The sequence below is a fragment of the Phoxinus phoxinus genome, assembly GCF_949152265.1.
Source record: "Phoxinus phoxinus genome assembly, chromosome: 6".
NCBI classification, from domain to species: domain Eukaryota; kingdom Metazoa; phylum Chordata; class Actinopteri; order Cypriniformes; family Leuciscidae; genus Phoxinus; species Phoxinus phoxinus.
In genome coordinates, this window is record NC_136881.1 from 12,247,703 (window position 1) to 12,269,914 (window position 22,212).

Here is a 22,212-nt window from a genome sequence, read left to right on the forward strand (position 1 = left end):
ACATGCAGTTACTATGACACTTTCCATTTTTAATAAGGCCCTTCCCTTTAGATGATTTCAATTGTAGATTTTTGCTAAATAGTAGGTGTTGCATTAGATGCTTCTGATGCATTTGTGTTCAAATGTACTGTTATAGGCTAAATAAGGTGTTTGTGTTTCTTCAGGTCAGGGTGTCAGTCAACGTGCTGCACGCATGGGCATGTCAGAGCGTCCCTCAGTATTGGGTAGAGAGGGAAATGGCCCACGTCCAGTGAGGCTGGACCCCTCCTCCTCTTACACACAGATAGTTGATAACAGCCACCCTGCTGACAAACTCAGGTCTCTCTCTTCATCTCATTTGATCTAACTTCGACGATTGTACCAAAGTGATGTTATTAATTTTTTATTTTAATGGTTCAGTGTATTTGATGCCTGGTTTGTCACTCAATGCAGGAAACTGAAGGAGGTGCATAAGCGTTTGAATGAGCTAAGAGAGCTTGTTCAGTATTATGAACAGACATCAGATATGGCGGTGGACATGGTAAACGAAAATGTAAAGGATGACGATGAGGGAACAGAGGACGGTTCAATTTTTGAGGTCATGTTTGATTCAGAACAGGAGAACCATGAACCAGTCACCAATATCAGGTACTACTGATTATAGTAATTTAATTAAGTAGTTTATTTTTGTGTTGCTGTGACTCTCAAATCTTTTGGAGTTTCTTCTTTTAATTGATGTTCAGGGTTCAAAACAAAAATTGTGTGTGCATGAATGAAAGTTTAATGGACAAAACAATAGTATAGGCATTAAAATACACACTGTTTTGATTGTTATAAGTATTAGACACAAAACCCGAAAAATACAAATTGCGATACTCTCATGGCTTAGCTTAACGACCCCGTCTCCGGCTGCCCTGGCCCAGCCCTGGTCAACCAATAAGCTTTGCTTACTTTCGATAAGAAACAAAGTGTAATCTTTCAAATTATGTCCATTTTATCACCAAATTCAAACAATAAATGCTGTTTTGGCGCTCTTTAATGTGGCATGACAGATCAGTTGCATAACGGAGTGCGAGAGAACGCGATAATTTCTTCCTCTTTAATACCAGTTACAGAATAAAAATGAATTAACACCTGAAGATATGTTGAAAAATACTAAAATGTATCCAGGGTTTCCTTTAGGATTTTTTTTAGCAGTGGGGGCAGGTCTGTCTGAACAACCCCCAACCCGCCCGCTGCCGCCGCCACCACCCTCCCCGGGAAAAGTTTTACTTATGAAACTGGACTGACACTTTGCTGCAACACAAATAATATATGTATTACTTAAATATATTTGAGGCACTTAACATCTACAAATAATTCATAATGAAACAAATTAATTTGTGTGCCTTGCTGTGCACACATTTAATTTTTGGAAAAATAAGTCCAAGGCTCGGTCATAGGGGAATTCAGAAAGAGATGGCCCATTGATGCTGAGTAGCATACATGCTGCTAGATCAGGGGTGGGGAACCTTTTTCCTATCAAGGGCCATTTACAATTTTTTAACATTCTTTAAGGGCCATTGTAATGAGGTTCAGTGATTGGAAGGAAGAAGACAGGGTCGGGGTGACTGGGACTCGTACAATTGGAAACTCAAAACTATAAACAAAACAAAAGGTGTGCAGGCAGTGCATTCACCATAGCCTCGTTACAGCACAAAAACAGTCACACAATAATACTCTTTCCACTAAATCAGCACAGACTCATTCCACTTTTAGTCGGCCACTCATTTTTCTTTTCTTCAGATTTACCTTTTTCATCACTGCAAGTGCATCCACAAACTAGGCAGACTGGCTTGCCTTTCACTTCAACAAAAACATTTCTTGAAAAGCGCGACATTCTGAATCTACCTTTCTATTTTTGACAGTCGCCATGATGCATATCAGCGATGACAACCGCTACGTGTCTGTTGCGTTCATTCTGACTGTGACCAGGACACAGTCGGAAGCGACCACCCGGAAACCTGACTCTATTATGTTATTTTATAATATTATTGTATATTATCTATTATATTAAATGTAACGTGGTTCGTTAGTTAGTTCAGGGAAGAAGGAGGCGGGAACCGGCAAACGTTTAAACCGCTTTAATACATTAATACGCAAATGACAAAACGAAAGTAAAAACAGTAGCTCCTCGACTCGTGGACGACTACCACATACACATAAAGTAAAGTCCATGCCTGGTCCTCCGCTGTCTTCGTTCCGATCCTTTTATGCGCCCCGATTCCCGAAGCTGATCGGTGAGAAACTTGAAACCGGTGCGGCGCGCGCGCCTCCGAAGCTCATCCGTGAGAAACTTGAAACTCGTGCTGCTTGCCACTTTGCCTATTTTGTGTTTTCAATCACAGGAAAAGTATTTGCTTAGATTTTTGGTTCTGAATTTTTTTTTTTTTTTTTTTCGGGAGGAATTGACTCGTGGGCCGCATCAAACTGTCAGCCGGGTGGTGCGCGTGCCCGCTCGCTGTGTGAAGCGCGTGTCAATGATAGACGGCTTTTCGATTTTGTATTGTACGGCCCTATTCTGATACCGTGGCGGCAGAAATTTAGCTGTGGCGGGCCGCCACTACCCAATCAATATAGAGGAAACACACGTGTAATAGATCAATCAGTTTTTTCAACGGCGGAAAGACATCAATAAAACAGCTTGTAAACATTGTCATGTAGATTTTTTGTTCGTTAAGTGTGTCCCCAGCTTTAACGTGGTGTGGCAGATTGCTGTAATCGCATCAGTTCAAGTGCCAGCATGAATCAAGGGCACGTGAACCGATCATCACTTTCTTTCTTTACTACTAGTTGTAGCATTCAATAAACATAAATGAAAATCAGAAGGTATGTTGAAACATAGAATAACTTACTGAAATGCATCATGTCTCATGTTATTGCTCAACCGTGAAAAGACAAAAATTAGCTTATAACTAATGTCATGTTACTCTACATTTACCTCAGGAAAGCCATTCAATGTAAATAGTTCCTTTGCTAGAAAAAATAACTCTAGAGAGGAACATTTGATGCATGTTAGTGATGTCTTATTAAACATACATTAAGTCAGCCATTAAAAAAAAAAAAAGTATGACAGCCATGTTTAGAAATATTTTTATTTTAACCACAAATTGGAGTAGAGTAATAATCTCATTAAAAATGTATATATATATTAAAAAACTGCATTTTGCAATTTAAATCTTTGTAATTTGCTTTTGAATTGCTTTGCAATTGAATTTAATAGTTTGGACTCTGTTCATTTTAAACCTTTACTAATGTTTCAGCTGACAGGGTTAACTGTACAGTTTACAGCATTAGATGAGAGGTTGTTTTCATTAAGAAAAATGTTTATGCACTGTACCTGATATATATATATCTAGATAAATCAATATTGAATCAAGGATATCTAATCTAAATTGAAACCAATCATGACAATGGTCATCTGTGTAATTTAGAGGCAGCATACGTTGCCTCTGCTTCTGTGAGAATTGTCCTGTTGAAGAGACTTGAAAATAATTAATTGTTAATTGAGGGAAAATTAGAAAGATACATATATATATTTTTTTGTTTTTGTAGAAATCCAGCCCAACCACAGACTCCAAGTAACTGGATGGACATGAACAGTTTGACGAAGGCTCACAGCGCCTCCAATAATAGAGATGGCCATCGGAACACAGAATGTGAAATCAATAACCGCTCCGCAGCCAACCTCCGTAGTCTCAACGTCCCTTCAATCATAGGTCAGACTTCACACTCTTTCAATTTCTGTCAACCCTTTGTAAAGATTTGTTATCTGAATTAAAAACATGCTGTGCTAATGAAGCTGTTCTAAAACAAAGAACACATTAACTTAAAGCTGCGCCATTACCATTATCGCGATCTCGATGCAAACACCCACCCGATCTTATTCATAAATGACAGAGATTCTGCTATTGTCTATTAAACTTTTGACAAGTAGCTACAATCACAACATTCAAATTTGTGTTGGCGCTGCCACTGACCCAGAGAGGGCAGTTGTCATGTACAGGTATGAAACTGCTTCACAAACAGTCTTTTCAACCACACAGTATCATCATTTCTGTAGTATAATAACTAAAATGATCACAGAAGTACTGGGATAAAAGTTTATTGTTTGGATATAAACACTTTCTACTCTAAAAAAAAAAATCTGAACCTCTAATAAAAAAAATATGTTTAGACAAAAGAAATAATAAAAAACAGTCGACACAATTAATAGTGGACTCAAACACAGGTTACGCTTTGAGCACGCAGGCTCTTCGTCAGACAGAATCAGCCGCCACAGAAGTTATTATCAAGAGTTTACCTTTTTTTTGCATATATTGGAGCTTAGAGGTTCTGATGAAAAAACAAACATGCAAACAGTCAGCACACCAAAGCTCCAATATATGTAAAAAAAAATACTTATTACTTATAACTTTTACCTTTTCTGACGAAGAGCCTGCGTGCTCAAAACGTAACCCGTGTGTGAGTCCACTATTACATTTTTTTGAATAGTTTTCTATATTAACTATTTATTTTAAATGCATTGTAATAATTTCAGAATGCCAGTTCAACCGGGACAGGCCTCACGTTGAAGTTAAAGATGAGGAGGATGATGAGGCACTGGAGGATGATGTTGATGGAGCAAGAGGAGGAGGCAGAGACAGTGATGGTTCAGGGTCCAGTCGTAGAAGCAGTCTAGGTGGGGATGCAGATTATGCTCAGAAAGTTCATCGTCTTCAAACAGCCAAACAGAAACTCCGACAACTCCAAGAACTGGTGGCCATGGTGCAGGTGAGGGTCTGGTGCCATGAGGGTGATCTAAGATTCTGGTCATTCATAATACAAATATAGTTTGAGTGGAGTTTGTATAAGGGAGCTATTTTTTTTTTTAGGAAGTCATTCTCCTGCCTGCCTTTTCTTTATTGTGCCTTTTGTCAACCTGTGGAAGACTTTTTCTCTGTGTCTGTTAATGTTACTCTAGAGTGATGATACAGATGGTACTACAGCTAATGAGGATGAAGGTTTGAAGCAACAACCCAATAACACCCGAGCAACAACTCCCAAAGCCCAGAGAGATATCGCCCTCTCTGATAAGACCAGGTTAGTGTCTGTGTCCCTGAATATGTGCTTGTATTTTCAGTTCATATTGTGTTGTATGAGAACATGCTGCAGCATGTAAGTTTTTTTTTCAATGTGACCTGTGTGAAACAACTTATATAATGTTTGCTTTTCAGAGAGAAATTATATGAGGAGAAACTCAAGCAGCAGCAGCAGGAACTAAAGCAGCTCCATGAAGAGAGACAAAGGCTGATGGAGATTCAGGGCAAGATACAAGACATACAGTGGGCCTGTCCTGACCTTCAGGTAATTCACATATGTACACTTGTGATTTACAGTAGGTTATTCAGTGTTTCCCCCTAGGATCCCCCGAAACTACAAGTGTCGCAGAGCGGGTGTTACGGATACGTGGTATAAAACTTTTAGTAATCAAAAAGCATGTCTATTTAATTGAAATCATGAAACTTATACAATTATTAAAACTTATACAACTTTTTTTCGATTTATGAAATGTTTTGGGGGTTTTTTCACACAAATTTGTTTTTCTTTTTTTTCTGGTAATCAAATGAAGACATACATTTTATTTATTTTAATCATATGAAATTAAACAAACTTTTTGTCAAACAACGTGCTGTACAATGGGAATATTATTCCAATATTCCAAAACAATGGTTGGGGAAACACTGTTTTTATTATGAACACACACTGAACAGCTGCAAAACTGCAGAGACTGAGTTTTATGATTTATGAATTTTCTTAAATCATTATGTGCCCTGTCAGTCGTCTGTGAGCAGTAGTGCTAGTGGTCAGATGAGGAGGACGATTCCTGCAGCAGCCTCTACTCCCGCTCCTGTACCATTACACTCTTCTTCCTCAGCTAAAGCCAACACTAGTGGCCTTAAACCCACCACTGAACCTCCTCCAGTCACTGTCACTGACAATGAGGTTAGTGTGAAATCCAAATAACAATTTTGCTTCCTTTTTATATCAGGTAGTGTTTTAAAGGGATAGATTGCTCAAAAAATTAATTTTTCGTCTTTTACTAACCTTGTCGTTCCAAACCCATGAGATTTGCATTTGTCTTCGAAACTCAAATTAAAATCTTCTTAATGAAACTTGAGAGATTTCTATCCCTCCTTTTGAAAGTCCATGCCACCAAAACGTATAGACTTAAAAAAGTAAATAAAGAATTTAGCAGTTTAGTCTTCTGAAAAGATGCAATAACTTGATATGATGAACAGATTTAATTTAGGCGTTAACTCTCATATATACATTGATCAACGTACATCAAATGTGATCAATTGCAGCTCAACTGTACATGACGTGTGACATGCGAGAACATGCCTCATTTATTCTCGTCTGTCAAGCAAGCTTGTTTGAGCTCTTTTTACTATATTTTAATAAAGTAGTCGATTTGAATGGAATATGTCGATTTGTTGTGCTGTTGATGTTCCCCATTGGAAATAATCGATAGATTAATCGATTGAAAAAATTATCAATTGTTCCAACCCTACTATATTTAAATATAGTGCATTTACATTCAATGGAGGGACAGAAATATCTCAGGTTTCTTTAAAAATAACTGTATTTGTGTACTGAAGATAAACAAAAGTCTCATGGGTTTGGAATGACGAACGTGAGTAATTGATGACAGAATATTTATTTTTAAGTATATTATCCCTTTTGGGTGAATTATCCCTAAAGGGACTTTAAGATTTATTTAATGAAGTGTCTTTTTATTTTATTTTAAAACTGTTTTTAAAAAGAGAAAACTATAGTAAGCCATTGTAGGTTGATTTCCTTGACAAGAGTAACCACTGTGTCTCTGGCATTGCTAAGCATTGCTTTGACCAGACAATCTGTTTGCAGACAGGGGAAAGAAGTCCAAGGTTTATTTAAAGTAATTTTACTATAGCACGTGTTAGTGTTGCGAAGTTTAATAACTTTGTCTTTTTGTATTTTTATATTAGCTGTGGTCAGAGATGCGAAGGCATCAGATCTTGCGTGAGGAGTTGAGACAGAGGCGGAAACATTTGGAGAGTCTGATGGCAGAGCAGCAAAGGAGAAGCACACTCACCGACTCTCCATTCAGGAGCGAGACACATGAGACCCAGTCCTACAGTCGTGATGAAAGGTAACACTTGGCCTTGATAGCTTATTGTGGCTCATTTCAAAAAAGTGTTTTATATACTTCGAAGACAATTTTTTGTCAGGTGCTAATCATCATTTTTGTGTCAGAACCGTGGCCACCTGGGGTGGATCAACACAGTGTCCCCTTGGTGAAGATGATGTTGATGATGATTACTCCTCTGAGGTGGGGGCTGAGGAAGATGATGAACATGATGGGGGAGAGGAGTCCAGTACAACAGATGAGCTGCATGCTTGCTCCACCCAAAAACAGCGCAGCTACAACCGGAATAACAGAGATAGGTAAACACACAGGCACATACTAGAGTTTGTCTAGACACTAAACCCAATCCATTAACAACGTCTTTTTATTTTGCGCAGTGTGAAAGTTCACAGGGAAGTTAATGATAGTCCTTCCCCCCGTGGATCAAGGGGTCACCCTCGTCAGCAGCCACAGACTGAGAGCAGTAGTTCCAGCAGAGCTAAGCGGCAGGAGAACCTGCGATGGGCGGCTGATCTGTCTCTCTCTGAGGGCGCTGCACCAGCACACTGGCAGGAACAGATCACACACCTCCAGAAACAACTCCACTTCAGCACTACCATGTGCCAAACTTTGCTACAGGACCAACAGGTCAGAGTTTAACACATTTTATTTTTTCATTCTTTCACATTTTTTTCCCTCACTTACAAATTTTTTTTTCCTTCTCATCTCTAGACTCTTTCATACATGCTGCAAGCTCTGCTCACAGGTCCATATGGTGTTGTGCCCAATAATTTGACCTCTCCTCAGGTCCCTCTCATCATGCACCAACTAAACCAGTGTTACACACAGCTGGCTTGGCAACAGAACAATGTCAATCGGTCTGTCTAGATTTCTTTCGAAAATTATAAATGAGAAAAAGTATTTTAGTAAGATTTGAAGCATGAAGAATGAGGCATTTTCTGTAGGTCTACTACCATTAAGAAGTTTGGAATCAGATTCTTAATGCTTTTTGAAATAACTCTCTTATGCTCACCAAGGCTGCATTTATTTATATATATATATATATATATATATATATATATATATATATATATATATATATATATATATATATATATATATATATATATATATATATATATATAAAAATCTTATTATTATCAGTGTTGAAAATAGATGTGCTGCTAAAAAATGTTGGAAACTGGATTTCGGCATCCTTTGATTTAATAGAAAGTTTATCACAATTTAATGCATTCTTGCTGTTAGTATTAGTGTTAGAAATGAATTCATTAAAAAAAATCTTACTGACCCCAAACATTTGAATGGTAGTCAAGGTCTAAACTGCTTGAATTTGAAACAAGCTTTGGTTTCATTTGTCACAACTTTTAAAATGTGCTCTTTTTTTCTGGCAGGTTGAAACAAGTTCTGAATGATCTGTTGCAGCAGCAGCAGAGTCAGTCCTTGTCAGGACAACAGCAGCATCAAAATGTTACACGTGATTCTGCATCTCCTTCTCTTTTCCTAAATTACCCACCGGTCAATACACTCAATATTCCTGGAATCCCAAACTTCTCCCCTTTCCCAACTGGTAAGTCTGTTATCCGTCTGTAATTCTTTAAATTGAGTAAATTCCATATAAAATAAAAATATATTGATATATACATACTTTTAACCTTTTTTCTTTCATTCTCTCTTCTTTTCTATCTTTAGGCTTTAATTTCAGTCCCTTGTTTCCCTCCTCGGTAGGAGATTTTCAGCTGAACCAGGGTTCAGATCATCAGCATGATCCAAACATATCTGTCAAAACGGAATACATGGGTTTCCCCCCTCCACTACAGAGATCTCCACTCAACAACACAGAGAAAAGGTACACATGTGTTTCTGTAATTTGGATTAATATGATATCATCTTGATGATTCTATCAATTGTAGGCAGGTGAAAATTTAAGAATGACCTACTTTATATATTGGTTAGCTGAAAAGTCAACAAAATTGTCTGGCTTGAACTACAAAAAAGGAAGAGAAACCTTACAAATCATGTTTATTTTTCCTTTATAGGTTTCAGTCTCAACCTGATACTGTGGCCGACGCTAATAACTTTAGTTGGTTAAACTCCTCCCTGAATCGCTCTGGTCAGAGACCCACCCTCACCTCAGGCCATACAAGTCAGATAGAGAAGAACTCCCCTTCCTCCTCTCCTGTTCCTCACCCTTCCACTTCCCGGGATCGCTCCTACATACCTGACTCCCAGGAGTCTATGAGCAGCCTGCCAGACAGGGCAGACCCGACAACCGTCACCAAGACTTTTAGAGCAGGACGCAAGGCTGCGGCACAGGCCAGCCTGGCCTCTAGAGACAAGACCCCCAACACAAAGAGCCGCCGCAAGAGAGGCAGGGGACAGAAGAACACAGGTGTGTCTATATTTAAAGTTGACAAAAAAGCTCATTGAAAAGCAAAGTTTGTCCTTTTTCCGTCATTAATTGGGTTTATGGATTTTTTTTAAATATATACATTTCGGCACATGAAACCTTGGAGACCTTCAATCGAATGGGGTCAAATTGTGTTCTTTTCATTTTCAGCATCTGTGGACAGTGACAGTGTTTCAAGTGACTCTCACTTTGATCAGAACAGAGAGCGCTCCTCTCAGGTCAGATACAAAGATCTCAACCAGGGTCTGCTAGACAAACTCACACAGGAGAAACTGGACAGCAAGACTAAGAGCAGCAAGCCAAATGATCTTTCATCTGGTATGACTTTACATAGATCCAGCTACTGATATCACTGAATAAAACGTCTTAACACTACATCATACATCAAAACGTAGAACAATGAGAACTGTCTTGTTATACAGTATGCACTATATTCTTCAATCAGAGAAGTATCTGCCAGAACAGTATAGCAGACTTTTTTTCACATTCTAATTTAATTTGATCATCATTTGAACATCTTATGTCCCCTGTGTCCTTATATTGTTTTATAATGTCACTAATTTCATTTTCATTTCTGTTTTTGTTCACATTTCATTTTGGGTTTTGTTCTTCACAGCATATGCTTGGAGAACACCTTTTCTCTCTAACAGAATTGCATGCACTGAAGTCCCAGGTAACTCTAGTTAATCAGCTGTTTGACCTGCTACCTAACCTGCATGTTTTCCTTCTCCTCTTTCTCCTCTTCTTTTTTTCTAAACTGCATTCACATGCATAAGAAATACTAGACATGAGCCAGATGTTTTCATTTTCAGGGCACAAATCTCTCACACATATAGATTTTAGAAACAACTCCACTGAGCTGTTAAAAGTTTATTTCTATTGTTCACTATTGTTATTTCAGAACATTGGGAAATTGAGGAAAGGGGAGGAATCTGCTGTTCTATTTATAATACAAACCCAGTGTGTTTTGTATGGATGTTTTATACCTTTGCTTTTGAGTTAAAGACAGAAAGTGTGGATCTGAGCATGGTTTTAAGTGTTTTTGAATATTGTGTGAAGTTCAGTACTCAAGGTTTTGCTAATGCTGCACTTGAAGTTATGTTAAGTATGTTTCCCACACATAGATTTTTGTATAATTAGTTTGCACAGACAGCAGTTGTTCGATCTACTCTTCAAATGCTTGAAGAGTTTTAGTAGATTGTCTGTTTATCGTCTTTTATTTTGTTCTGACTGTTCTCTAGATGTGAGCAGTGATTTCTCTCTTTTTGAGGCCCTGAGAGAGACTATCTATTCTGAGGTGGCAACACTGATCTCTCAGAATGAGTCTCGCCCTCACTTCCTCATTGAGCTCTTTCATGAGCTTCAGCTGCTCAATACTGACTACCTGCGGCAGAGGGCGCTCTACTCATTACAGGTACAGTACACTATTGTCAAATCTGTGCACACTTCTATAGACACAACAGGCCCATGTGGAGACTTGAAAGATGAACTGAACTGAAAATAATCAACGTTGATAACGTGTTGTTTATGACAGTTAAAAGTAAATGACACAAAAATGTTTATTTACCAATATCAATATAGCTTTTTTTTAAGCAACACAAAAACTGCGTTTGTTAGTATAAGAACGCTGGCAATTTCGATGACGTCACCAGCATGGTAGGACCTGCGAAGGTATATAGGCAGCTGCAGTGCAGGTCCTATATATACTCAGGAAAATTAGTCATTTTAATGGCATGGGTTACGCATTTGTGCCTGTGAGGGACAGGCCAGTAGTATGACTACACATTTACGAACTAATCAGTGGCGTAACTTTGTTTTAAAAAGTGGGTGGGACAGGATTTGCTAATACAATGCTAAATCAGATATAATAACATGACGATATCCAGCAATCAATCTAAATAGTACATGGGGTTTCATTTGTCAGTAAATGAGATGTAATATATGTTGTCAGTGCCGAGAACTTTCGCGTGAATAAATACACAGATCCGCCTATTTAACATGTGCCGTAATGGTCCAGTGGTAGAACTTTCGCCACGCGTGTCAGAGGTTTTGTGTTCTAATCTGCAGTCCCATAGTTTTTTTTTTCTTCTTTCATCAAAAACGAATATGTTAATCAGTGTTTGTATATCAAGCAGGGACACGTTTGTGTGCATTATGTTTTCTAATTTCACCGGAACGAATAGAGTCTCCGCCATGGATTGAAGCGCGTGTCCGAGTGAAGACTGCGGCGTGTGCACGAGCCACAAGATACACTGTATCCACGCCACTGATCGCAGCAGCAATGAGCACTTTGATCACTTGATTTAATATTATTGTGTACCAATTCATTTTGTCTCAAAATATTGCATACAATACAAAATTTTGTCTAAAATATGCATTAGATTGTATTTGCAATGTACATAGTCATAAAAAGTTAGCTGCGCGTAGGAGTTTCAGGGTGTACTCACACTAGCCAGTTTGAACCGTGCCCGAGTGCGTTTGACCACCAAAGCGCGGTTCGTTTGACTAGTGTGAGTGCTCCGAACCGTGCCCGGGCGCGGCTCGATTAGCCGGCCCTGGCCCGCTTGGAAGAGGTGGGCCAGAGCACGGTTCAGTTGGACTCGGGCGCGTTTCGCATGCAGTGTGAGCGCTAACCGTGCTGGAGCACGGAACAGGACTCGTGTACGGGAACTGTAGTCCGTAATCAAAGCTGAATAGTCCGTAATCAAAGCTGCAAAGTCCGTGCTGCACTTCAGCTGGTACCTTGCAAACCTCCTCATACGAGCAGCACGATTACGTGAAAATTTTCGCGCCACTAAGGCGCCACATCTGTTTAACAACAGGCTGTGAGAGGGCTGTGGACCACCGTGGACCAAACGACACAAAATTATGCACAAAGAAAACAGAGTGATGGACTCCATTGTGTTCAGAGAGCGCCGCTCTGTTTATCCATACTGTCTATGTGTTTATCCCGAAACGGTCTCATCATAATGACGTAAGCGTGCTCCGGCACGAATGCTGAAACCCTATGTGAGTGCAGGCCAGAGGGGGAGTGGGGAGGGGGGACAATCGTACTCGGGCCCGGTTCATGGCAACCGTGCCTAGTGTGAGTACACCCTCAGTCAACCCTCACCAGTGAACGGAGTAGCTATGCCATGCCAGTGACGTAGCCGAATGTTGAAATATAACATGGCGCGCCCGTGCAACAACAACAACATTTTCAATATACCAATGTATCCCTTTTAACAAATTCTGCCATTTTAATAATTGTACCAATGAGAATAAATAAAATATATGTTATATCACCTTTACTCAAATTCCAGTTCTTGAAGGTTTTCCACATTTTCTGCATCGATTGTGGTGGAAATCTGCCTTAACCCTTGTGCTGTGTTGAAAACCCTGCAAAAAAATTGTTATAAAGCTCTCGTTATGCTTCCTTATCACCAAATGTTGGATTCAATCTTTTTGCCAGCTTATTTTCTTTAAATTAGGACAGGTTTTGTATTTATTTTTTGGAACTGATCGATCATTGGCCTTGTTTATCTGACTCTACGTACCTAAGTTTTTGAGTGAAAAAAGCGTTGTTTGTGGATAATTTTGTCATTTTTACTTACAATATAAAAAATCACACTAATCACTGTATCAAAGTAAAGATCCGCACACCGACAAAGCTCCCATTTACATACATTTATTAGTGTAACGTTTCGGGCCTTTCACGGCCCTTCCTCAGACACTTTTTTAAATGTTTCACCAGGAAATTGTTTTTAAATGGTTTCATTTTGTACAAAATGGCACAGTTACACTTGTGGTACAAAAAATTGCTTATAAATCATTTGTTACACTATTTAATCACCAAATATTGGATTCAATATTTTTGTCAACTTGTTTTCTTTCAGTTAAGACAGGTTTTGTATTTGTTTTAAACTGATTGATCTGAGCCCCTTTGAGAATAAAGTTCATCTCTGAAAAAGAAAGCCTGTAATACTCAAAATAGTTTGCTTGTGTACATGAACGTCTGCGTGTATTTGTGCGCGGATGCATAAGTATGCACGTATCCACACATGCACAGGTCTGAGGCCTTTATTTTTACAAGCCCACGTGTACATATGTAAACATGAACATGCTCCTGAACACTATTGTTTCTCTGATTTTCTACATTAATTTTCAATGGGCGGTAATTTTTTACCAATATAAGCTCAGATCAATGAGGCTTACGATCAATCAGTTAAAAAAAAAAATCATAACCGGTCCTAATTTAAAGAAAACAAGTTGACAATGATTGAATCCAATATCTGGTGATAAAATAGCATAACGAGATTTATAAGCAAATTTTTTTTTGTAGGCCTGTCATTTTTTACTGTGAACACCACAATTGTAACTGGCACTGTTATTTTTTACCGTGAACACCACAAGTGTAACTGGCACTGCCATTTTGTACAAAATAAATTAAGCACACTAATGTGATAAACAGTGCAATTTTGTTTTCATATTTTACTTAATATGGATAAAATTATCTACAAATAATGTGTTTTTTTTTTTTCACTCAAAATCTGAGGTACATAAACTTTTACAATTTTTAAAGCTATTAAATAATAAAAAAGGCCTATGATCGATCAATTTCCAAAAAGAAATATAAAACTTGTCCTAATTGAAAGAAAACAAACACGACACCGTTCTAACAGAAAACACTCAATACGTTCTGGCCTGCTAATCCTCACAAAACAGTGCCTGGTGGCTCGAGAACGCAAACCCTGAAATAGATTTCAAGGTGCAAGCCTTGAAAAATTTTGGGGGGGAAATTATCTCTGCGCAAAACCGCAAAAACACTGACGCCGTGTACATGCGCATCACGTGTTTAGTCTATAGGTATAAATACAAGTGGCATAGGATTTGTGTGTGCACACACACATCTTATGCCACATATCAAATCTCATCGTTGGCTTTGACCACCAGGACATTGTAACAAGGCACCTGACAGAGAAGAGTGTGGCAGATGAGCATGCGTCCTCTTTGGGCCCAGCTGTGTGGGCCACAGGCTCACAGTCAGAGCTCACACCTAGTGAAAGCTTGGCTACCAGTGACAATGTAAGATATTTGCTTCCCCATCTGATTTTCTCACTTTAATTATCACACAATTGATTGATTTATTTTTTCTCCCTGGTTTTTCCAGGATGCATCTGAGAAGATTGTTACCGTTAAATCCAACTCTGTACTGAAGAGGGTAGCAGATAGAGATTCGATGGATAACGAGAGCCTGCTGTCCACCTCTTCCAACCTTGAACCCTTTGCTAGTGATGACTTGGGTAAGAAGACGGGGCTGTATGCGTACATACAGACACAATCATGATAAAAAAAACAATAGATGGGTTTAGGGCTGTCACTAACGATTATTTTGGCATTTGAGTAATCGGTCGATTAATCAAGTAATCAAATTTTTTTTATTTTTTTGGGTGGTAATAAAAATAGGCCTAAGCAAACAATAGCCTTTAAAATAACTTAAAATACATATATAATAATGAGGCAATCATTTTTGGTTTGAAATAAAGGATCAAAATCAAGTAATAATATGGTTGTATAGAACAACATTGTTAAAGTATATAATATAATATACATGATATAAATAATCAACTTATGTATTATAACACATGCCTTCGTAGGGCGCCAACAGCCTAGTAATTGTTGTTCGACTTTACAGCAGATCAAGTCCTTGTTTAATATTGCTATGCTATAGAATGTTTTTGGGTTTTAATACATTGTGCAGCCTTAGAAAGTGGTCTAATAATGCGGTTCATGGATTCTCATCAGTGTAATGCGCCACTTCCAGTATTTTGCAGGTTACTCAACTTTTTTTTAAATTGAGTTCTCCAATTTAATCGAGGAATCGTGACAGCCCTAGATAGGTTGCTTACCATGATCATGCTTGCTTTGCTGGGTTGGGGCTAGACTGAATCCTATCGTACTCCCCCTGAACACTTTTATGTTCCGCTCTCTCTCTCTGTCCCTTTGTTTCCTTTCTGCTTCTCCAGGCAACACAGTGATTCATTTAGATAAGGCATTGGCCAGGATGAGGGAGTATGAGCGCATGAAGCTAAGGGCTGAGTGTAACACAGATAACCCTGAGCACAGCCCTGGAGCTGCTGCTGCCACCTCAGCACTCACGCAAGGTATTCCTGCGATCACTCTCAGACTGCAGAATAGACCTGACATTCATTTGCAAGTGCTTCTAATGGCATGTCCCTACCAGATACAATGCAATAAGTTTCCAGCGACAAGCAAATTGATACAATGATATTGAAATAGAAACCAAACAACTAGCAAATGGCTGGTTAGGAATTTGTATACGCCTTATTGTATCCGCATCTGCTCACGATGGACACTGTCTTCTGCTGCCACAGCACACATCACTGTCAGTGATTCCATGTTTGAAAATTGAATAATTCAGGCTTAGTACTGCCTGTTTCTTTGTATCTGGTACACATTTCACACTAAGACATTTTGTTCATTAGGCTGAAAATAACCTGGAATATGTATTTAATTAATCTGAGAGTTGCTATAATGTTTATAGGGATTGGATGTTTAACTAAAGCTCTGCTTCCCTTAAACATGCATATAATAAATGCTTAGGTTGTAGGCCCCTTTACGTAACTCATTTCTGTGTGTGTCTTTGTCTGTTTTTAGGTGCAGGACATTCATCTGCAGATGCACATTGTCCTCAGATTGACACACAACAGCTTGACAGACAGATCAAAGCCATCATGACAGAAGTCATTCCCTTCCTAAAGGTGAGCTTGCTCTACTTTTCAAATGAATTTCAAATAAATCAACTGTCTAAGCTGCAGTTCAGAGACGTGTTGTCTTGCATGTGTCTTTCTGTCAGGAGCACGTTGGGGAGGTGTGTTCACACCAGCTGCTCACATCTGTAAGACGCATGGTGCTCAAACTCATTCAGCAAAATGATGAAAGCAAAGAGTTTGTCCGGTTTTTCCACCGACAGCTGGGCGGCATCCTGCAGGTTAGAACAAATGTATTGTATTTATTTGTTCAATTATAATTTGCCTCTTTGTTTTTATCTTATTACTGATCTTCAACTTTTTACTTTTCTTCAATATTTGTTTGACGACTTGCATTAGTTAGCCTAGTATTCGTTTTTTGCTGTGGTATGGAAAAATCTTTGGGAAAAATTTTACTTTTAAGAGATTTAAATTTGGGTACTTTACCTCGAGTACATTTCTAATGCAAAAACTGTACTTTTACTTCGTTACGTTGGGCGACGTTCCTCTCGTTAATTTATTTTAATGTAATACATGTTTTTAAATGCGTAGTTTATTCCAATTTGCGCTGTATCTTTTCTGGGGCATGAGCGATGCTCAATACACAAATTAATCACTCTGAGTCTATTCTGTTGAAAGATTTCATCAAACAAGTTGGCAGATCTGTCTAAATTGGTTAGCAAATCAGATTGTATGATTTATTCTGTTTCCTTCACGCACTGAATTGTCGCAACAGGAAGGTTTAAGAACATCAAGAGCGTTGGATGAAGTGGGCGTGGACCTACAGTCAAGTGAAAACCTACTTTCTGTTGTTGTTCCAGCCTGGAACAGGATCAGTTAGGTTAGGACCAGGCTGGTTAGGATCAAAACTCTGATTAACATGGAAAAGATACATTTTATCGTGTGTCGTAGCGTCTGGTTAGGACACGGTGTTAGACCTATGTCTGTTGTGATGCATTCATAATAAATTCTTACTGCTGTTTATGCTTCATTTGTTGTTTGCTCATCTAGATTTAATTTTATGGGTCAAAATCACTATAAAGTGCCTTGGTGTCCTCATCTGAATCACTCAGTCATTGTGACCATAATGCTAAATAATTAAATTCTGAGGTTTTATGATAAATCAACAAACATTTACACACATTAAAGTACAATGATAAATCTCTTGATATGTGTTTTTCTCATTTTATACCATTTTCTTTGATTGTATGTATGTGACTGGCATGTCCCACACGCTGCTCAGCTAATTTCAGTGAGTGTAAAAAGTGGTTAAATGACAAAATTCTTATTTTTCTCAAGTTTTTGATAAAACAAGTCAATTTGGTTATGTATATGCTATTTTCATAATAGTATTAAACATATGTATGTACACGTACGTTTAGTTTAATTGGGTTGGGGTGCCGTGGGAAAAACAATGCTACAATGGGGTACCATGCTTTCAAAAAGTTTGGGAACCACTGCTCTGATGCCTAAAGATGTGTTGGAAGCACACTAGTTGCAGGGTTCGTACGGCCATGAAAACCCTGGAAAAGTAATGGAATTTTAAAATGGCAATTTCCAGGTCTGGAAAAATTTTGGAAAAATAAATAAACCTAGAAAGTTTTGGAAAAGTCATGTAAATTTGTTTCTCAAATATCTGTATAAATAGATTGTTTATTCAGGTCCTGAATTTCAGCATGGGTTTGCATAGATCGCATAGTTTTACTCATTCTCGCAAGTTTCGCACTTATAATGTGGAAAATTCCTGCAAACATTTATTAACTATAGCATGTAGGTTAGATGAGGAAATGAATCCACATAGAATATCAGATCAGATCAAGTCATTTGAAAACCATGTGAGTGAATCAGGCGCTCGATAAAAATTTTTTTTACATTATTTTGGGACAGCTGATTTTGCTAATCCGGTTAATGTTGATCAGTTAAAGTTTATAATTTTCATATCTTTTTAAACCATTTGGTTCTCCAGAGGCGGTTTTCTGTGCACTCAGTCACATCCAAAGCGCATGCATATAAAGCTGCCTTGCGAGAACCAAATTGAGTTATTTTTGTGGCTTACTGCACATAAAAATTACCCCATTATAAAAAATAAAAAAGGTCTAAAAAATTGTTGAAACTTTGTATTTGGATTACTGCCTACATTTAATTAAGGGTGCTTTAAATAGTTTTTTAAAGTTTATGATAATGATGTTCTTGGTTTTGTGTGTGCACTCACAGGACTCCCTAAGTAAGTTTGTTGGACGGACGCTGCAGGATTGTGGTGAGGACCTGCTAGTGGAGATCTCTGAGATCCTCTTTAATGAACTCGCCTTCTTCAGACTGATGCAGGATTTAGATCAGAACACCTCTAAAAACAAATGCAGGACCAAGAGACGCTCTGACCACACATCTCCAAAACACTCGCCTCGCGCTGAGGTAGGCTCGAGTGATTAATGTGTGTGTCTGTAGCAATGCATCTGTGTTAAAGGAGATTAATCTTTGCATTGTTTCTTTAGGAGAACAAAACGCTAGAGAGAGAAAATACATTCTCACCATCATATTTTGATGAAGACAGAGTAAGTTGTAATTGTTGATACACTTAACATTCACACAAATACACTAAGCTAGCTACACTAATCTAAAGCCCCACAGCAGAACAGTTTTATATGTTGTGTATATATTAGCTTGCAGTCGTCTCAATATGAAGTGATGAGTTGAGTAAAAAAATATAAAAAAAGACAATAACTTTCTATTTGTTGCCTTTGCTGGTTTCATACGAGAAACTTACAGTGGTGTTTGTTTGTTTTTTGTTTTATTGCAAACCTGAATGTTTTCAATGTTGAAAATTGACTTTCAATGTTTTTTCATCAGGATCAGGATCAGGATGAGGCCGAGCAGCGAGGGACGCCTCATGAGAGGCAAGAGGACAAGGAGAAAGATACACAGAGCAGTGAAGCATCTGAGGTGGAAGAAGAAGAGGAAGAAGGGCTGCCTCTTTCTATAAGTAAGTTTATCAGCCAGAAACTGAAAGGGGAAAAAAGCTATTGATTTAAATAATCAATACAATTTAAAAGTTGGGGGTTGGTAAGAAATTATTTATGTTTTTAAAAGTATTTTTGTTCTCACCAAGGCTGCATTTATTTGATCAAAAAATACAATTAAAACAGTAATATTGTGAAATATTATTACAATTAAATTTAACTTTCTATTTTAATACATTTTAAAATGCATTTTTTTTTTATAAGTAGGAATTACGCCAGCCTTTAGTGTCACATGATCCATAAATTATTCTAATTTGCTGATTTGGTACTCAAGAAACATCTCTTATTTATATCAATGGTAAAAACTGTTTTTGTGGGGAAGAAAATTATTTCAAGGATTCATTTGGAAGTCTTTTGTAACTGTAAAAGTCTACTGTCGCTTTTGATCAATTTAGTTTCCTTGCTAAATAAAAGTACATTTTTGAAAGATATATTTTTTTATATTCTATGTGACAGAATTTTAGGCTATTTTATGGTTACTATTCTGAGTATTCAACAATACCCTTTAGTGTTTGCTGGAGGTTGTCCATCTTATCGCCTACAGGTTGAGACTGTTCTGTAATGTATTTGACTTTGATAAGAATCTGTTTGACTTGTGTGTTGTGTGTGTGTGTGTGGTCTTTTCTTTAGGCCTGTCTAAAGCAGAGACACAGGCTCTATGCAACTATGGCAGTGGAGAAGATGAAAATGAAGTGGAAGAGATTGAGGAGTTTGAGGCTGGACCTGTTGAGGTGCAAACATCACTACAAGCCTGCATGGACAACACTAGTGATCACAGACAGGTGTGTTGGCATGCGCCTGAAAGAGCAAATAACCTGACTCAGAATACCTTAATAATGACCTGTTGTGTTGTTTCAGTGCTCTGCCTTACAGAACGAAGCCCTGCTGGAAACCAAATCAGACCCAGAAAGCCCCGAAAGCAGCCATTGTATGACTTTCTTCTGTAATATTATACCATTAACATTTATTGGGGTATTTACAGTCAGCTCATGACAGTTGGAAAAAACATTTTTCACTTTGTCTCCCATTTTCTAACAGCTAAAAGCATAAAATCGGAGTCCAAAGACACAGATCAGCAGCCCCCAGAGGAGGGCAGAGAGGAGGCAAGAACTGGTTCAGAAGATGAAAGAGAGGAGGAGGAGGAGGACCGTACTGCTGCTTCAGCACAGGAAACTCCTCAGAGCTCCGATACAGCCAGCCCTGACACAGACTCCCCAGTCATGATCAACACTGATGTATGTCAGAGCAGCTTTTCTCCTCAAACATCATGTATTCGTTTTTAAGAATGACCAAATTATGAAAAAAGTCTTAAGTTCCTTTTGTTTGTAATATAGGAGGCTGGATCTGGAAACAATAGCCAGAGATCAGATGAGGAAGATTTTGTGAAGGTGGAGGATCTCCCTTTTCAAATGTCTGTTCTGTGTGAGGTAAGAGCTTGAGGGTCTCTCTCTAATGGGGATGGCCAGAATAGTGAAGTTTACAAATAAATGTGGGAAGTTAATCCACTTTTTTTTTTTTTTTTTAAATCAATGAATAGGCAATTGTTATATTTATTTGTTTTATGTAATATTCATATTTTTTCTTAATAATTTTTTTATATATATAAAAATATATATATATATAAATAAAACCGTGTTTAGTGTGTTTTATTCATTAATATATCTCTCACACACACACACACATATTTATACAGTTTTTCATATCCCTACTCTGTGTACGAGTCATCTATGGTTGATAGTCATCTAGTGTATGGTTTTTAACGATTTTCTAATTTTCTTTGCTTATAATTTGTACAGGAAGAACTTTGTAAGAGGATCTCAGAAGAGCAGCAAAATAACAACTTAGCAGCTGAAATTCTGAATGTAAATACAGAAGAGTTTACAGGACTGGTGGGAAATGCTCAAGCACTCAAAGAGCCTGGTAACTATTAAATATCCCTTAAAACATGTTTTAGTTTTGTAATGCATTGAATATTGAAATTCAGAGCTCAATTACTACGATCTGTATGTGAGCAGATCCCTGTGATGGGAAGACATGTTTTACTCGCGTCAGTGTAAATCATCTCTTTTTTTCTTCTTTTCCTTTTCAGAAACCATTGGAGCCCAGAGTGCATGAGAATGGTTCTTTGATTAGTCTTCACACTACAAACCATAATTCATTCAACATAACTATATAATGAGCTTAATAACTTAAGATTCCTTGGAAACAACAGCTAAGCCAAGTCTTAGTGAATTAGCCTGTCAGCATGTGTGATCTAACAGTTCAAGAGATGTTAAAGAAGTCTCTCTACACTTTTATTCTGATTGTTTTATGGAGAATGTAGGAGAGGATGTTTTGAAAGGGTCTCTGTCGTCTGTAAGTACATGTTCTGTGTTTCTCTTTAAGCCAGAACTCTCAGTAAAAGCTCCTTCAAAGGCTACAGTTTAAGGGATGCAATACATTTTTGTGTCTATGTTTGGCATGGTTAGGCTTTTGTTTTTGCATTTCTTTCTGGGATTCCTTCCCAGACCTTCAGCATTTTTTGTGAATGCAATATACAGAGGACAATAGACGTTCCTCTAATTCAGGATAAAACTTCAAGCACATTTGGAAAAATTCTCTATTTAAATCTATTTGACTTGACCCAGGCTGGAGCTGAATCACATATTAGCACTGATAAGTTGTCCTGTCCTCTCTTATTGCACTCTTTTAAATGTTTTCTCTTGCTTTCATTTTTACCCTTTTTTTTTAAGGCATGTTGGCCATTGCTTGGGTTCTCACCCCATTTCACCTTATGTGATTCTCTAATGTTTAGATTGAGATTTAAAATGAATAAAACATTGATTTTTATCATTTCCTGCAGTGATTGCT

At 37.9% G+C, this 22,212-nt stretch overlaps 1 protein-coding gene across 12 annotated transcripts in view; it reads left to right on the forward strand.

Annotated features, from left to right (window-relative positions):
• pcm1 (pericentriolar material 1) overlaps nt 1-22,196 on the forward strand; it is a 42,879-nt gene extending 20,683 nt beyond the window's left edge. For 5 of the 12 annotated variants that reach the window (XM_079615072.1, XM_079615078.1, XM_079615083.1 and 2 more), the window contains 31 exons: nt 165-318; nt 433-627; nt 3,574-3,737; nt 4,559-4,791; nt 4,982-5,100; nt 5,235-5,364; nt 5,839-6,003; nt 7,029-7,192; nt 7,297-7,488; nt 7,567-7,816; nt 7,901-8,046; nt 8,581-8,756; nt 8,879-9,035; nt 9,226-9,578; nt 9,747-9,914; nt 10,213-10,269; nt 10,838-11,010; nt 14,529-14,660; nt 14,746-14,878; nt 15,602-15,739; nt 16,254-16,357; nt 16,453-16,587; nt 18,560-18,757; nt 18,838-18,898; nt 19,188-19,325; nt 19,993-20,144; nt 20,221-20,290; nt 20,401-20,597; nt 20,697-20,789; nt 21,159-21,282; nt 21,452-22,196. In XM_079615072.1, coding sequence (XP_079471198.1) covers nt 165-318; nt 433-627; nt 3,574-3,737; nt 4,559-4,791; nt 4,982-5,100; nt 5,235-5,364; nt 5,839-6,003; nt 7,029-7,192; nt 7,297-7,488; nt 7,567-7,816; nt 7,901-8,046; nt 8,581-8,756; nt 8,879-9,035; nt 9,226-9,578; nt 9,747-9,914; nt 10,213-10,269; nt 10,838-11,010; nt 14,529-14,660; nt 14,746-14,878; nt 15,602-15,739; nt 16,254-16,357; nt 16,453-16,587; nt 18,560-18,757; nt 18,838-18,898; nt 19,188-19,325; nt 19,993-20,144; nt 20,221-20,290; nt 20,401-20,597; nt 20,697-20,789; nt 21,159-21,282; nt 21,452-21,477 — 4,697 coding nt within the window. In that variant the 3' untranslated portion in view covers nt 21,478-22,196. The remainder of the gene's footprint in view (nt 1-164; nt 319-432; nt 628-3,573; nt 3,738-4,558; nt 4,792-4,981; nt 5,101-5,234; nt 5,365-5,838; nt 6,004-7,028; nt 7,193-7,296; nt 7,489-7,566; nt 7,817-7,900; nt 8,047-8,580; nt 8,757-8,878; nt 9,036-9,225; nt 9,579-9,746; nt 9,915-10,212; nt 10,270-10,837; nt 11,011-14,528; nt 14,661-14,745; nt 14,879-15,601; nt 15,740-16,253; nt 16,358-16,452; nt 16,588-18,559; nt 18,758-18,837; nt 18,899-19,187; nt 19,326-19,992; nt 20,145-20,220; nt 20,291-20,400; nt 20,598-20,696; nt 20,790-21,158; nt 21,283-21,451) is intronic. The other 7 variants (XM_079615077.1, XM_079615079.1, XM_079615082.1 and 4 more) reach the window with 5 other exon arrangements.
• Nucleotides 22,197-22,212: the final 16 nt, after the last annotated feature.